At 37.0% G+C, this 16,783-nt stretch overlaps 2 protein-coding genes across 2 annotated transcripts; both read left to right on the top strand.

Annotated features, from left to right (window-relative positions):
* The first annotated feature begins 6,818 nt into the window (after window positions 1-6,818).
* Window positions 6,819-15,890, top strand: LOC120424913 (putative uncharacterized protein DDB_G0271606). The gene is made up of 5 exons (XM_039589206.2): window positions 6,819-6,976; window positions 7,038-7,625; window positions 9,031-9,806; window positions 14,816-14,840; window positions 15,205-15,890. Exons 1-5 carry the CDS (start codon window positions 6,965-6,967, stop codon window positions 15,766-15,768), a joined length of 1,965 nt encoding a protein of 654 aa, XP_039445140.2. The 5' UTR covers window positions 6,819-6,964; the 3' UTR covers window positions 15,769-15,890.
* On the top strand, window positions 8,819-9,962 carry LOC120424911 (zinc finger CCCH domain-containing protein 13-like). The gene is made up of 2 exons (XM_039589204.2): window positions 8,819-8,971; window positions 9,031-9,962. The coding sequence occupies exons 1-2, from the start codon at window positions 8,960-8,962 to the stop codon at window positions 9,817-9,819; spliced, it is 801 nt and encodes a 266-aa protein (XP_039445138.1). The 5' UTR covers window positions 8,819-8,959; the 3' UTR covers window positions 9,820-9,962.
* Window positions 15,891-16,783: the final 893 nt, after the last annotated feature.

The following is a 16,783-nucleotide window of genomic DNA, read 5'->3' as shown; positions in this document are numbered from 1 at the left end:
TTGGGCCAACACCATCTTAAGAACAACTTTTCACCAAAGCAGTGCCAAAATTCATTCAGTTTCTTGTTTTCTGCTTTCCCTGTTGCACTTTCAACCGAGTGTCCTTGCAAACTTCTCTTTTTTTTTTGTTTTCGTTCAATGCAGTAAACCGGCTTTCGGATTAAAATTCTTAATGCTACCCGCTGATAGTGGCCAGCCAAGGGGGGTCATTGTCTGCACCTCGTTAAAGTCTTTCCTAATTGGCAGTTTATTTTTATATCTCGCATGACTTCGGCAGCTTAAAGTGGATAATTGTCGTGACATTACCGGGGTCTGCACGTTCATTATGGGCCACAGTCAAATGTGGTCTTCCGTAAACGAGATCGGACACGCCTCTTTGAGGGAATACTAACAAGATTTTCTGAATTGTAGCTTGTACTCGAATGGTTCTGTTGAATGGACGATCAAATCGGTATAAATGTGTAAGAAAAGCAATGTTAACACATCAATTTATGTTTATTATCTTGCTCCACATGTTGACTAACTGAACGATCAATATCCAGAACAATTTGATTTTCTTTTTATTTATTTTTTTATTTGAAAAAGCAACTCTGACTGAACTAATTTCAAAAAAAAAACAAAATTAATTCTCAGAAAAATATAAAACCATGAGGGTCATTGGGTGAATACTGAACCGCGTTTATACGTCGCATTTGGATCCACAAGGATCTTGGAGAGCCACTAGAAAGAGAGAGAAATTGACATAATAGAAGAGCGAAAGAATTGGTGTTTTGTAGAGGTGGGCAAAAAAAGAGCGAGTCGCTCAAAGAGCCGGTTCACCGAATAGAGCGAAAGAACCGTAGCTCACAAAAAAAGAACCACGATTCTTTTTGAAAATTCGGTCTTTTGAAAGTACCGGCTCACGATAGCATGATTTTTGTTATAAATATAATTTATTGAAATTCCAAAAAAAATAGTAAAATGAGTGTTTTTGAGAATTGAAAATGTAATTTCAAATATTACAATGCTTATAAAAAAAATCCCAATCTTTAAACAACATGAGAAACCTTTCACTTAACAACTGATTGTACTTTAAAGTATTACCGGAGTACAAATTTATGCATTATTATGCATTTGCATAATTTGTAAAACATTACTGAATAGTTTAGAAAAAAAATGGGAAAAAATAAATCCTTTTGTCCGATTAAACCTTAGCATTTATAGACTTTATCAATTCAATCAGAATGTAGAAAAGAGTTTACAGAATGTTTTCTCCAAATAAAATATCAGCATAAGTTCAATTCTTGCAGAAAAAAAACGCAATTTTAAAATTAATAGTTATTTTTCCAACATCTTAGATTTAAGCTTGGTAGCCATTCAATTACTCGAATGTTTAGGTTCGAGTAGAACTCCGCAAAGACCTATGGTTTTCAAGGGCATCTTCTCGTTTTCAGTTTTATTTTCTTTATCAAATAATTTGTAAAAGTCCAATGAGAAATAATGAAAATATAAAATCACACGATTCTTAAAAAAAACCTTTTCATCCAAATTTTGAAAAAGAACGAAAGAGCCGTTCAAAAGAGCGGCTCTTTTTATTGAGCGAACGAAAATGAGCGGCTCCTAAAAAAGAGCGGTTTTGCCCACCTCTAGTGTTTTGGTTGCATCGGAGACATGGCCTTGCTTCCGAATTCTGAGGAATTTCGAAAAAAGGCACTTTTTTTCTCACTAAAACTCAAATATCTCGGCACTTGAGTGTCCAAATTGCAATTATTTAGAGAAAAAAAAGTTTGCCGTGAAATTGCCTACAAGCTTCATGCATTGATTTTGCTGGGAAAAATGGGCTAACCTAAATTAAATATGCATCTCTGACAAAAAAAAATCGTTTTTTTTTTCGACAAAAATCAACCTGGGAGTAGCCAAAAACATAAATTTTGGTCCAATATTGATAGTTCACCTAAAGCTATGGACAAAACCTATCTTTTGAAGAGCAATTCTCTACGAAATCGGTCTTTTTTCTTCAATTTTAATTTTTGTATTTTTTAATCCGGCTGAAACTTTTTTGGTGCCTTCGGTATGCCCAAAGAAGCCATTTTGCATCATTAGTTTGTCCATATAATTTTCCATACAAATTCGGCAGCTGTCCATACAAAAATGATGTATGAAAATTCAAAAATCTGTATCTTTTGAAGGAATTTTTTGATCGATTTGGTGTCTTCGGCAAAGTTGTAGGTATGGATACGGACTACACTGGAAAAAATAATACACGGTAAAAAAAAATTTGGTGATTTTTTTATTTAACTTTTTATCACTAAAACTTGATTTACAAAAAACACTATTTTTATTTTTTTTTATTTTTTGATATGTTTTAGAAGACATAAAATGCCAACTTTTCAGAAATTTCCAGGTTGTGCAAAAAATCACTGACCGAGTTATGAATTTTTTAATCAATACTGATTTTTTCAAAAAATCGAAATTTTGGTCGTAAAAATTTTTCAACTTCATTTTTCGATGTGAAATCAAATTTGCAATCAAAAAGTACTTTACTAAAATTTTGATAAAGTGCACCGTTTTCAAGTTATAGCCATATTTAAGTGACTTTTTTGAAAATAGTCGCAGTTTTTCATTTTTTTAAATTAGTGCACATGTTTGCCCAGTTTTGAAAAAAATATTTTTGAAAAGCTGAGAAAATTCTCTATACTTTGCTTATTCGGACTATGTTGATACGACCTTTAGTTGCTGAGATATTGCAATGCAAAGGTTTAAAAACAGGAAAATTGATGTTTTCTAAGTTTCACCCAAACAACCCACCATTTTCTATCGTCAATATCCCAGCAACTAATGGTCCGATTTTCAATGTTAACATATGAAACAATTGTGAAATTTTCCGATCTTTTCGAAAAAAATATTTTTGGAATTTTCAAATCAAGACAAACATTTTAAAAGGGCGTAATATTGAATGTTTGGCCTTTGTGAAATGTTAGTCTTGATTTGAAAATTCCAAAATTATTTTTTTCGAAGAGATCGGAAAATTTCACAAATGTTTCATATATTAACATTGAAAATCGGACCATTAGTTGCTGAGATATTGACGATAGAAAATGGTGGGTTGTTTGGGTGAAACTTAGAAAACATCAATTTTCCTGTTTTTAAACCTTTGCATTGCAATATCTCAGCAACTAAAGGTCGTATCAACAAAGTCCAAAGAAGCAAAATATAGAGAATTTTCTCAGCTTTTCAAAAATATTTTTTTCAAAACTGGGCAAACATGTGCACTAATTTAAAAAAATGAAAAACTGCGACTATTTTCAAAAAAGTCACTTAAATATGGCTATAACTTGAAAACGGTGCACTTTATCAAAATTTCAGTAAAGTACTTTTTGATTGCAAATTTGATTTTACATCGAAAAATGAAGTTGAAAAATTTTTACGACCAAAATTTCGATTTTTTGAAAAAATCAGTATTGATTAAAAAATTCATAACTCGGTCAGTGATTTTTTGCACAACCTGGAAATTTCTGAAAAGTTGGCATTTTATGCCTTCTAAAACATATCAAAAAATAAAAAAAATTAAAAATAGTGTTTTTTTGTAAATCAAATTTTAGTGATAAAAAGTTAAATAAAAAAAATCACCAAATTTTTTTTACCGTGTATTATTTTTTTCCAGTGTAGTCCGTATCCATACCTACAACTTTGCCGAAGACACCAAATCGATCAAAAAATTCCTTCAAAAGATACAGATTTTTGAATTTTCATACATCATTTTTGTATGGACAGCTGCCGAATTTGTATGGAAAATTATATGGACAAACTAATGATGCAAAATGGCTTCTTTGGGCATACCGAAGGCACCAAAAAAGTTTCAGTCGGATTAAAAAATACAAAAAAAATCGAATGACCGAAATCCTAGAGAACTGCTCTGAAGACAATACACACTTGATTGAAATAGTTTTTTTTATTGATTCCAAGCGATTTTAGAATCATAATCTATTATTTAAGAGCGAGTCCACGAACAGGGCATAACCCTTTGTATGGGACGTCGTTTGGACCTCACCAATCTGCCTGAAATTTTCAGGAGTTGTTTGTACATATAAAACTAGCATCTGGCCAAAATATGAGCACTCTAGGTCAACGGGAAATGGGGCAAATCGGGACACAAAGTTTGAAGGTTCAAAAACGTCAAAAATCTTAAAAAGGCTATAACTTAGGCAAAATTCAATTTATTTTCAAAATTCAAAATGCATCCAAAAGGGCTTAAAAAATACAACAAAATGCAGGGAGAAGCACCCCAATTGGTTAAATCTAAAGGGAGTTATTGGCATTTTAGTGAAAAAATAGAATAATTTTCAAACTCAAATAAAAAAGTGTTCCATCCAGTTATCAACTCGGTTCGACCTGCAGTTTGTAGAGGACATCTGGGACTACCATTTGAGACAGAGAACGCTTTGGGTAAGGCAGTTTAACATATTAAATAGACACTTTTACTTTTAGTGAATTTTTTAGTTGTAAATTTTTGCTCGGGGGACCCCTTAGATCCCATTTTCTGGTGATAATTTTATCATATTCGTGTTCCTGAGACAATTTCACAATAGAAACATGCATAAAAATGTTTATTTTGATCCATTTTAAACCTTTAAAAAATAAAAGTTAAAAAAAATCTTCGATTCACATTTATTGAAAATCAAGCTCGTTTCCAAGGATACTAGATGACACCAGAAAAAGCAGCTTTTTAATTTTTTTAACTTTTATTTTTTAAAGGGTTAAAATGGATCAAAATAAACATTTTTATGCATGTTTCTATTGTGAAATTGTCTGAGAAACACGAATATGATGGAATTATCAACATAAAATGGGATCTAAGGGGTCCCCCGAGCAAAAATTTACAACCAAAAAATTTACTAAAAGTAAAAGTGTCTATTTAATATATTAAACTGCCTTACCCAAAGCGTTCTCTGTCTCAGATGGTAGTCCCAGATGTCCCCTACAAGCTGCAGGTCGAACCGAGTTGATATCTGGATAGAACACTTTTTTATTTGAGTTTGAAAATTATTCTATTTTTTCACTAAAATGCCAATAACTCCCTTTAGATTAAACCAATTGGGATGCTCTATCCTGCATTTTGTTGCATTTTCAAAGCCCTTTCGGATGCATTTTGAATTTTGGAAATAAATTGAATTTTGCCTAAGATACAGCCTTTTTAAGATTTTTGACGTTTTTGAACCATTTAACTTTGTGTCCCGATTTGCCCCATTTCCCGTTGACCTAGAGTGCTCAAATTTTGGCCAGATGCTAGTTTTATATGTACAAACAACCCCTGAAAATTTCAGGCAGATTGGTGAGGTCGATGTGAGATGGGTATGCTTTGCTCGTGGACTCGCTCTTAAGAAGTGAGCACCTGAAATTCCTCGACATGACCTCAAAATGGGTCAGGCTAATATTCAGTCATCAACCAACCAAGCGAGTGTGTAACAGGTTGCGTTTGTTTGTCTATAGGGGAAAGTAGGGCAAGTGTAACAAGCTAAGGAAATGCTCGTTATAACCCATTAAAAACGTTAAAAAATCTGTCGGATTTTTTTTATAATCATCTTATTCCAGGTCTTGACTAAGACTTTGATAGAACAATTTTTTAAAAACTCCTGTGTTTTAATGTAAAAAAAATGATTATAAAATGTTTGATTTTCCGTACGTTCGACAAAACTAGTGGAACAAGACGAACAACCCGTTTGGGTAAGAGGAACAATGCATGAAACAACATGTTAATTTGCTAACAACTGAACTGTTATCACTTAGATACATCAGATTGTATTTGAAACGTTTCTTTAATTTTTTGATTAAATAATTATACTTCACTATAAATTTGATCGTTTTTACGAAGAAAAAAAAAATTACTAAGATGATAAATAGTAAATTTTCGTAATATCACTATATTTTGTGTGGACAATTTTTTTTAAACAACTGTTTATCAGTTTTTAAGTACTTTTATGTATTTATTTCCCAATAAATCATCTTGTTACAGCAATTCGTATTTTTTTTCATACTAAAAATTTATATGGTACACTTGCCCCACCTGAACAATATTTTTTAAAAGCTCTCTACAAAAATAACCAAAAGATAAATTATACTTCATAATAGGTGCAATTCATTGGTAGGGACACTACTGATCTAGGAAAAACAGCATTTTGATAAAATGAGCCTTAAAACGAACCCCAAGCCTTATTTTGTACTTTCCAAAAATTATAAGAAGACTATGGTTTTTGGTCTCAATTTTGACATAATCGAAACCACGGGAAATTTTACGTTAGTTCTTGCGTTAGTTTGAACTTTGAAACCAGCTCCTTATCGTGTTTGGGAAAATCTAATTGGGACTACTTTACAACAGTTCATCATCTATTATCAGATCTGGTTTTCAGATCACCGTGTCATGCAGCATCCGAACCCTTGACATTTGAAATTGGTTTGGTCTTTTGTTTTGAAGCTCTGATTTTTTTTTCTCAAAAAACCCTCTCAAATCAAAATCTTCCTGACCCGGTGATCCCATGGAAAATTGGCAAGGCCACCAGCTGTACTTGCAAGTGCGTCACGCCGTACGTTCCGTTGCGTAACACCCAAAAGTTGCAACTTTCTGAACAGGCTTCCCAGTCAACTGGCGGCGTTGCGACGTTGCTGGTCGAAATTAAGCAGTTGATTTTATTTTGCCTCCTTCACGCGCCCGTGGTCCAAATTCACCGTGGCAGTCACGGGTTTTTATCAGTGTTGTCTACACGATATGGGCCCATAAAATGGTTTTTATCTTGAGTATGCATTTCAGACCACTGCTACTGATAGAGAAAGTATAGCGGGCCGAAATGGTGGCCAGTTTTTGGGCATGTTACAGAACCGAATCGGTTTTGGGGTATAAATACTATTCATTCGAGGATAACAGCATCATTCAGCCTTCTGCATTTCCCCGGTCAACAGTTTTGAACTGTGCTCAGATTAGAACATCAATATGGCATTCAAGGTAGAGCAACTTCCTTTGAAAATAGTTTGAGAAAGTTCTAAAAAAATTCAATATCTTACAGATCTTCGGATTGCTAGCATTTGCGGCGGTGGCCGGTGCCCAGAGTGGTATCGGTTATTACGGTCAACACCTTCAAAAGCAGGTCGAAGTGCAACCAGAATATAGCTACCAGCAACAACCTCAAGTGCAAGAGCAAGAAGAACTCCAATACCAGCCGCAAACCCAAGTCTACCAGGAGCAACCCCAGCAGGTTCAAATCCAGCAGCAGCAGATCCAAATCCAACAAGTTCAACCTCAGCAGGTGCACTATCAACCACAACAACAACAAAAACACTACCATCACCACGAGGAAGAACACCATGCACCCGCTCACTACCAGTTCACGTACGGAGTCCACGATGACCACACCGGGGATGTCCACGGGCAGCAGGAGTCCCGGTCGGGAGATAAAACCGAGGGTCAGTACTATCTGATCGATGCCGACGGTCACAAGCGGATCGTAACGTACCAGGTGCACGGAAAGAGTGGATTCGTGGCTCAGGTTCAGCGGGAACCGATCAAGGGATACCAGGCCCCGCAGCAACATCAGCAGCACTTCCAACAACAGCATCATCATCATCAGGAGCAGCAGCAACAGCAGCAGGAATATTACTAAGTTTAAATTAAGGTTAAGATTTTCAGTAGAATAACAAATTGCTTAAAGATTGTTCTTTTTCCATCTTTTGTTATGGAATTGTATATGAATAAAACACTTTAAGTGCGCAAAGCCAAACTAGTTGTCAAAAATTAAATATTTTATTTAAAAAAAATGGAGGCGGCAAAATCGACGGCATTGAAAACCATGATTAGGTGTCACAAGTTAAAGGAGCAGTATTCCATCAAACCCAGAAATGGATTAATTAGTAATTTTTAAGATTTTACAAAAAAAAACAGTTTTTCTATTTTTTTAAATAGTGCACACAGCGTTTTAAAAATAATGTCTTCTAAAAGTTTTGGAAATGTCAAATAAAGTTGCCTAAGAAACATTGAAGATTAGACCTCTGGTTGTTGGCATACAGTGGATAAAGGAAACAGAAACAGAAAATTGCAGTTTTCTCATTTTTCTTAGTCGAACCTGATGCCTAAATCTCAGCAACTTATGGTCCAATTTTCAATGTAAAAAAAAATGTGAAAATGTCTGATCTCCTCGAAAACAAAAATTTTGAACATTTTGGAATCAAGACTAACATTTGAAAAGGGTTAAATATTTAATAATACAATTTAAATTTCTCGTCGTCAGTTTGAATCCCGGGGTGGATGGAAGCTTAGGTGTAAAAAGAGGTTTGCAATTGCCTCAACAATCAAACCTTTGGACACCTAGTTTCGCCAAGGCTATGCTGTAGAGCGAAAATTTGATTTTGAAGTAATCCAATTGATTTTTATCTGATTTGCCTTTTGAAAAATGAAATTAAGATGTTATCGCTGATTTAAAATAAATAATTTTACTAAACATTTAAGGAAAATTACATTTTAACACTGCCTACAATTTCAGTTGCACTAATTTTTCTGCTACCGAAACCATATCATATCACTAACGTACACGATACCGTTAAGCGCCATGACATTGATAATTGTAACAACGTTGTGCTCAATTAACGACACCTTGCACTTCGCCACAAAAGGTATGAACTTATTTTTGTAGGTTCTGGGAGTTAGTATCAGCTACAGTTAGACACACTACACCATATTTGCTCAGTACTTCCCTCCATGCATCAGGTGATTCGTACAGTGGAAGAACGGATGACGAAGATCATCCAGGGTATCATCTTTCGCCCGGACCGGCCGGCAATCCACTTGACGGAAGCATCAGATGATTCCGCCTTCTAATCTAGTTTTCTGTATAAAAAGCATCATCTGCCTTCCAGAAGGCATCAGTTTGATCACAGCCTTTGATTAGCTAAAGTTTTTTGTGCTTTAGAGATTAAGGCTGATCTAGGAGAGAGCATGGCTTTTAAGGTAAGTTGGAATAGGTTCTCTGGTTGATTGCAAAACTTTTCTGATCTTTAAATCTACAGTATGTGATACTGCTGGTGGCAGCTGTCGGAGCGGCCAGCCTCCAGGATCGTAGTCGGGATCAGTCTCAACAACAGCAACAGCAGCGGCATCCTGCCACCGATTCTCAAGACCAAAGAAGCGACGATTCGGTGGGATACGACTTCTCGTACTCGGTCCACGATCCCAACACCGGAGATGTCAAAAGCCAGGAGGAATCTCGCCGAAACGGAAACGTCCGTGGTCGCTACTCGTGGGTTGATGCCGACGGAAACCGACAGATTGTGGACTATCAGGCTGACGATCGCAACGGATTCAACTCGGAACATCGACAGGAACCAGCTGTCAGACCACGACCAAGCCACGTCCTCGTCCCGGCTCCGCTGTACACCATTGACACCGTGATCGCTCCGGTTTGGACATCGGCAACCCGTTCAGACAACTCCCGAAGCAGAAGCCGCCAGGACCGCAACCGCAGCGATCAGGATCGTGATCAAGACCGGGACCAGCAAGATCGCGATCAGCGAAACCAGCGCGACGGTCAGGACAACGATCGTGAAAACCAACGCAACGAGCAGGACAACCGCGAAGATCGTGACAGCCGTGACAACCGGGATAACCGTGACAACCGTGATAGCCGTGACAACCGCGACGGCCGCGATAACCGCGAACAGCGTCGGGATGATCAGCGCCGGGATGAGCAACAGCAGCGCCAGCGTGGTCGTGACGAGCGAAGCCGTGGACGTGACTCGCATGCCCAGTCCGAGGTGCGATTCCAAGCTGCCGATGTTGCGTACCAGTACAGCAACTAAACCCAAAACTGCAACGACAAAACAGCTGCCAACCAAAACCACCCCGTAGACCGATCCCACGCAATGGAAGCAACCCGTTCAACGCTCTCTTATGATGTATAGTCTGCAACGCAATAAAAGCCCACCCTGAACACGAAATCAAACCTCTCCCCCCTAAGCTTGATCTTATCCCTAATCCCCTTCGAAATGTTCCGCAGTTGGCACCGTGTACGGTAGTGAAAGGACCAACGCCCCTCTTTATTTGCCCACGAGAGGAGGAGTTCAAAAGTTGGCAAGACCTGTCTCGCACTGACCTTGGTCGCATCGGTCGGCACGTATGATTTAATGGTTCGTTGCCTTAAAAAGTACGTTTCTGGTTGCGGTTTGCACTTTTTATTCTTTATCAGGGAGCTGACTGAAGACAAAACTTGAACATTGGAATTACGTACTACTCATTCATGGAACACTGCAGTCCGGTCAGTGTCCAATGCATATTGCCAGAGGGGTGAAGAGTTGTCGGAGAAAATAAGAAGCCACTAATAAGCTGCCCTGGTAGTACCACTTTTGAAGGTGGAATGGTCTGAGTGAGTGAATGTACTGATAGATCGATTCGGTGTCTTTGGCAAAGTTGTAGGTATGGATATGGACAACACTGAAAAAAAAATGATACACGGTTAAAAAAATTTGGTGATTTTTTATTTAACTTTTTGTCACTAAAACTTGATTTGCAAAAAAACACTAATTTTTTATATGTTTTAGAGGACATCAAATGCCAACTTTTCCGAAATTTCCAGGTTGTGCAAAAAATCTTTGAGCAAGTTATGAATTTTTGAATCAATACTGATTTTTTCAAAAAATCGAAAAATTGGTCGCAAAAATATTTCAACTTCTTTTTTCGATGTAAAATCAAATTTGCAATCAAAAAGTACTTCGGTGAAAATTTAATAAAGTGCACCGTTTTTTGAAAATAGTCGCAGTTTTTTTTAATTAGTTCACAAGTTTGCCCACCTTTGAAAAAAATATGTTTGAAAGGCTGAGAAAATTTTCTATATTTTGCATTTTTAAACTTTGTTGATACGACCCATAGTTGCTGAGATATTGCCATTCAAAGGTTTAAAACAGGAAAATTGATGTTTTCTAAGTCCCACCCAAACAACACACCATTTTCTAATGTCGATATCTCAGCAACTAATGGTCCGATTTTCAATGTTAAAACATGAAACATTCGTGAAATTTTCCGATCTTTTCGAAATAAATATTTTAAAAAAAATTTAAACCAAGACTAACGTTTTAAAAGTTCGTAACATTGAATGTTTGGCCCTTTTGAAATGTTAGTCTTGGTTTAAAAAAAATGAAATTATTTTTTTCGAAAGATTGGAAAATTTCACGAATGTTTCATATTTTAACATTGAAAATCGGACCATTAGTTGCTGAGATATCGACATTAGAAAATAGTGTGTTATTTGGGTGGGACTTAGAAAACATCAATTTTCTTGTTTTTAAACCTTTGCATGGCAATATCTCAGCAACTAAGGGTCGTATCAACAAAGTTCAAAAGTGCAAAATATAGAGAATTTTCTCAGCTCTTCAAAAAAAATTTTTTCAAAAGTGGCCAAACATGTGCACTGATTTTAAAAAATTAAAAACTTCGACTATTTTTAAAAAAGTCAACTAAAAATGGATTACACTTGAAAACGGTGCACTTTATCAAAATTTCACTAAGGTACTTTTTGATTGCAAATTTGATTTTACTTCGAAAAATGAAGTTGAAAAATTTTTGCGACCAATTCTTTGATTTTTTTTTAAATCAGTATTGATTAAAAAATTCATAACTCGCTCAAAGATTTTTTGCACAACCTGGAAATTTCTAAAAAGTTGGCATTTGATGTCCTCTAAAACATATAAAAAAAGTGTTTTTTTGCAAATCAAGTTTAAGTGACAAAAAGATAAATAAAAAATCACCAAAAAAATTTTTGCCGTGTATAATTTTTTTCCAGTGTAGTCCATATCCATACCTACAACTTTGCCGAAGACACCAAATCGATCAAAAAATGCCTTCAAAAGATACAGATTTTTGAATTTTCATACATCATTTTTGTATGGACAGCTGGCAAATTTGTATGGAAAATTATATGGACAAACTAATGATGCAAAATGGTTTCTTCGGGCATATCGAGGGCACCAAAAAAGTTTCAGTCGGATTAAAAAATACAAAAAAAAAATCGAATGACCGAATTCTGAGAGAACTGCTCAGCATGTAATTCAACTTGGAAATATGATTCAACTTTAATTTTGAACGTCAAATGAAACTAATTTACAGTGGTCCAAAACGCAAAATTTAATGGGAAATAGAAGAGTTGTTGCAAATAGGAAGGGACAACTTTTGGCTTGGTTGAAAATAAGTGAGGTTCACGGTTAGGTAATATTGAATTAGGTTTTAGAAAAAACTTACTAAACCGGCTCCGTGGCTTAATGGTTACGGCTTCTGCCTCACAAGCAGAAGATTCAGAGATCAAATCCCGGCCGGTACCTTTGAAATTCGGAATCATGAATTTGAACTTTGAAAATGAACAAAAACGAAAATGAATCAGGTTGGAATTCAATCTCACGCCTTTGAATTGGTGGTCTGGGACGCTAAGCAGTCGGCCATCAGAAGGTTTACAATCTAGCAATGAAATGATCCGTAGTGTTGAAACATGTTATCTTCTCATATTAAATACGCGCTGATCCCTGATTTGCCTGAGGGGATTGGAAGTCTAAATATAGATCAAGTTTCCTTCAGATGCTTGCTTCTATGTTTAGGCGGGGCTGAACAATGTCCAGCGACCTCGGAATTGGACCGCAAGAAGCTCTGTCATTCTGAAATGGGTCGTTGGCAAACCTCAACAAATGTTTTATGTAGCAATTCAGGGTTATGTGATGTTGTGATGTGATGTTCTCAACACTTAGTCAAAAATATTTCGGGTTTCAATGAAAAATAACTTAGGCTTAACTTTCACGCTCAAAAACTGCCATTTTCACGGGCATCTTCATTCCGAAACACAAAATTTTTCGCAAATTTTACGGAACGTGAAATTTTTTTTAAAATCCTCTAGTTTTTAAATCAAATTGAAATTTTCTTCATCGATTTCAATATTCTTATCTAAATTTCTTTGTTTTTCATCGACATTTTGGAAGCCTTTTCAAGACCAATAAAAATATTCATAAAAGTTTCCATCTCACCCTTTAAAATTTTTTTTAAAAAAATCTAGATGCAGAACAGATAAAAGATTATTACAAAATCAATAAATTTCAAAACGATTTAACTTTTATATTTCTAATTTTCCAGGGGGCCACTGAATTTCATGAAAATTTCACAAAACCTTAAAAAATCTCAGATATTTAAAATCAATCAAAATACTATGAAGCAAAATCAATTTAATCTAAAATATACCAAGCTTAGATCTTCTGGTCCTTTAAATAAAATGATGAAACTATTATTTCGATCAGTATATGTCCGAAGAAATGCTGCTAAAATACCATCGATGCTCCAAATAGTGTTTTCTGATTTCTCAATATTTTTACTCGGTCCCAGTAATATTTTTGTATTATGATTGGTTCAAGAATCAGAGCAGTCATCCTACCGTTTTGTTTTTGCGAAAACTTTCTACAAAAGACATATTTTTTTTTGAATATATAACTCACTATCTTATTTATTTAGGTAGTTGGATATTCATAGTATTTGTTTCTTAGTAAGTGTTGTAACAACATTGTTTTGATTTTTGGTTTCCTTTTCAATAGAAAATGTTATGGAATTCACATTAAAAAGGCTTTGTGGATGCAAGATTTGTTTAATGGTTTTATTTTTGATTTTATTTCAAAACTTTCAAATTTTACTTAAATGAAGTCAGAGAGTGGAACTTAGACGTTTCAAGCATTATTAGAAGTCCCATACAATTTTTCCGATAATCGAACTTTGGACAATATATAATATATAAATATATAAAGTTGAGGACGGGTTTGTAAACAGCTAAAATTTTACATACAATTCATTTTTATCATTGCGGCTTTGAACTACTGAAAAATCCAATCCAGTTGCCGATCCCGATGATGCTATGAGACGCGGGTTCGATTCCCGCCTTATCCACTGAGCTTCTATCGGATGGTGAAGTAAAACGTCGGTCCCGGTTTCTCCTGTCTCATCAGAGGCGCTGGAGCAGAAATCCCACGTTAGAGGAAGGCCATGCCCCGGGGGGCGTAGTGCCAATAGTTTCGTTTTTTCATTTTTGTAGTATATGTTTTACGCAAAAATCCGCCAAAATGTTTCAATAATTGTATTTAGAACAAAAAAAAACATAATTAATTATTTCGACAATTATTGCCAATTTTTCATAATTATATTTACCAAGATATTATTTATGCGGTTCTATCATCACTCCCAACTCGGAACTGCCACCACAAGCCATCATACATGTCTCTGCGTTTCCACCCCGAGCAACATAATAAGCGGGGTCTCTCCAACAAAGCCGGCTCCTCGCCGCAGACAATCCCTCGGGCGGTTCAGGTCGGGCAGCGAGTAGCTCTTACGTAACATCTGAACTTGTATCTTGAAATAAAAAAAAAACATAGCTGGAAATAAAACAACCATCTGAGTTATTTCACCGGCAGCCGCTCGATTTATGGAGTCTCCCCCCTTGAAGTAGATCTCGATCCGAAAAAAAACCGGTTCTGGCTCACCGGTTCACTGGGTCTCTGGGTCTTGAAGGGGGAGCCTTTCTCACGACACGCAATGCCTTCGTACGGCCAATGTTCAGGAAGCGGTGCAAAAAAAAATGGCGAATGCAACCGATGAGCGGGCGAAAGATGAGTGAGAGACGATTCTAGCCGTCCGCCGAGGATATTCATCAAACTGTGACGTAGGGAAGGCCCCCGACGATCTTAAGATCCATCGCGAGGGAGCGGCTTAAGCGCGTATTTAAGCGAGCCCACCGAAAGGAAAAGTCATCAGTGTCAGTTTTCAACCGATCGTATCGTAAAGCAATCATCTTGAAATGGCTTTCAAAGTGAGTGACGCAGTGTGATTTCGAGTGTTGGGAATTAGTTTTATATATTTTAATTTATGAAACTATTGTTTTGTATGCTAATTGAATAATATCAGTTTTCTTTAATTTTTCGTAATAAATCAAGAAGAATGTTCTATAAGAAAAACATGTTTTATAAAATCAGTGGATATGTAAAAAGAGCTGGGAGTGACTATGGGGCAACATTAATTTTCACGATTTTGTTAGAACCTAAGTAAATGAAACTTTTTAAAGGGTTGCTAAGGAACATTTGGTTAATGAAGATGTAAGCTTTGAAAAGAGCTGGCAGTAAAATTCACAAAATTTAAACCATTTAATAAATAAACGGTAAATTTATCGTTCCCAGTTCGCCGCCGTGTTTGCCGTCCTAGCCGTGGCCAGTGCCGGCGTTGTTCCGGTGCAGCAGCTGCACACGCAGTACCACGAACCGGCCGCGCACATCGCGTACCACCAGCCCCAACCGGCCCTGATCAAAACCGTGGCCCAACCGACGCTCGTGAAGACCTACGCGCAACCCACCCTGGTGAAGACGATCTCCCAGCCAACGCTGGTGAAACAGGTCGAAATTCACGACGATCACAACGCCCAGTACGACTTCTCGTACGGAGTGCACGACGAGCACACCGGAGACATCAAGAGCCAGCACGAGACCCGCCACGGAGATCAGGTCCAAGGCCAGTACAGTCTGATCGATTCTGATGGCCACAAGCGCACCGTGGAGTACACCGCTGACGATCACAACGGATTCAACGCCGTGGTGCACCGGGAGCCAACCGAATTCAAGGTGCCCCAGCCAGTGCAGAAGATCGCCATCGCTCAACCGGTTACCAAAGTGATTGCCCAGCCGGCTTATGTTGCAGCGGCACCAGTCCATGCGCACTACCACGAAGCTCCGGCGCACCACTACTAAGGAAGACATACGATAATGATCACGTGGTAATTAAATAGTTGTTTGCATTTTTAGCATTCCGTTTTCGATAGGTACAAATAAATTACTCAATAAATGATACAAAACACTTTTATAAATTTGAATATTTTGTTCTGTTGCTTTACTATTTTTTTATGACTGCACGTACTTTAATGCAAACATAACGTAATCTAGACACGTTCATTGATGTTTCTGCTGATCGCATTTGTCACTACCGTCACCAGGGGTGACATTCTCACCCCTTTGACCCAATGTCACCTCTGATGACGGCACTCGTATAAAGGTAAAATTTTCCAAAGAATTAGCTGTATTTATACAGCAATTCCATTTGCAAGGAGCCTAAACTGAAAAAAAAGTTCATCGATCGGATTCAAAATTTGTTGTGGGGGTTCCTAGCCGAAATAACCCGTATTTTTTTTTTGTTGCGCCATTAAGGTGACCTACATCGTGCTAAAGTTGTCCCAAATTCGGTCATTTTTGTAAATTTTCGCAAAAAACACATTTTTCAAAAAATCATAACTCCGTACCATTTCAACCGATTTGAGCTGTCTTGGACGCAAACGAAAGATGATTAGTTTGCCTTTGAAAGAAAAATAATTTGAGGTATGAAAAAAGTAGCCAAGCATCTGAAAAGTCTAATCTAATCTAATCTAATCAGACCCTAGCGCAGCCAATCTTTCGAAGGGATCCTGGAGAGTGCCTTAGGTTAGATGACGCCTAGCACTCTTCTTGTCATTTATTAACATTTGCAGTGCGCCATTGCATTGAAATGCATTGAAACATCACAAGTGTTAAACCGGCCAGGCCTACTGCGCAAAGCCGTATCGCAGAGATGACTCGTAATTGGGTTGAGTTTGAGCACTGAGTGTTCGAACAACAACACAATTCTGAATCGACAGGGGAGGAAGAAGCGTGGGGACACACCACCATACGCTCCGAGATTTTGGTTGTATTCGTTGGGAGTACCATGCTAAGCATATTTGGTACTCCGGGACCC

The sequence above is a fragment of the Culex pipiens genome, chromosome 2 (genome assembly GCF_016801865.2).
Source record: "Culex pipiens pallens isolate TS chromosome 2, TS_CPP_V2, whole genome shotgun sequence".
In the NCBI taxonomy this organism is placed as follows: Eukaryota; Metazoa; Arthropoda; class Insecta; order Diptera; family Culicidae; genus Culex; species Culex pipiens.
This window is presented reverse-complemented; position numbering and strand designations above follow the sequence as displayed.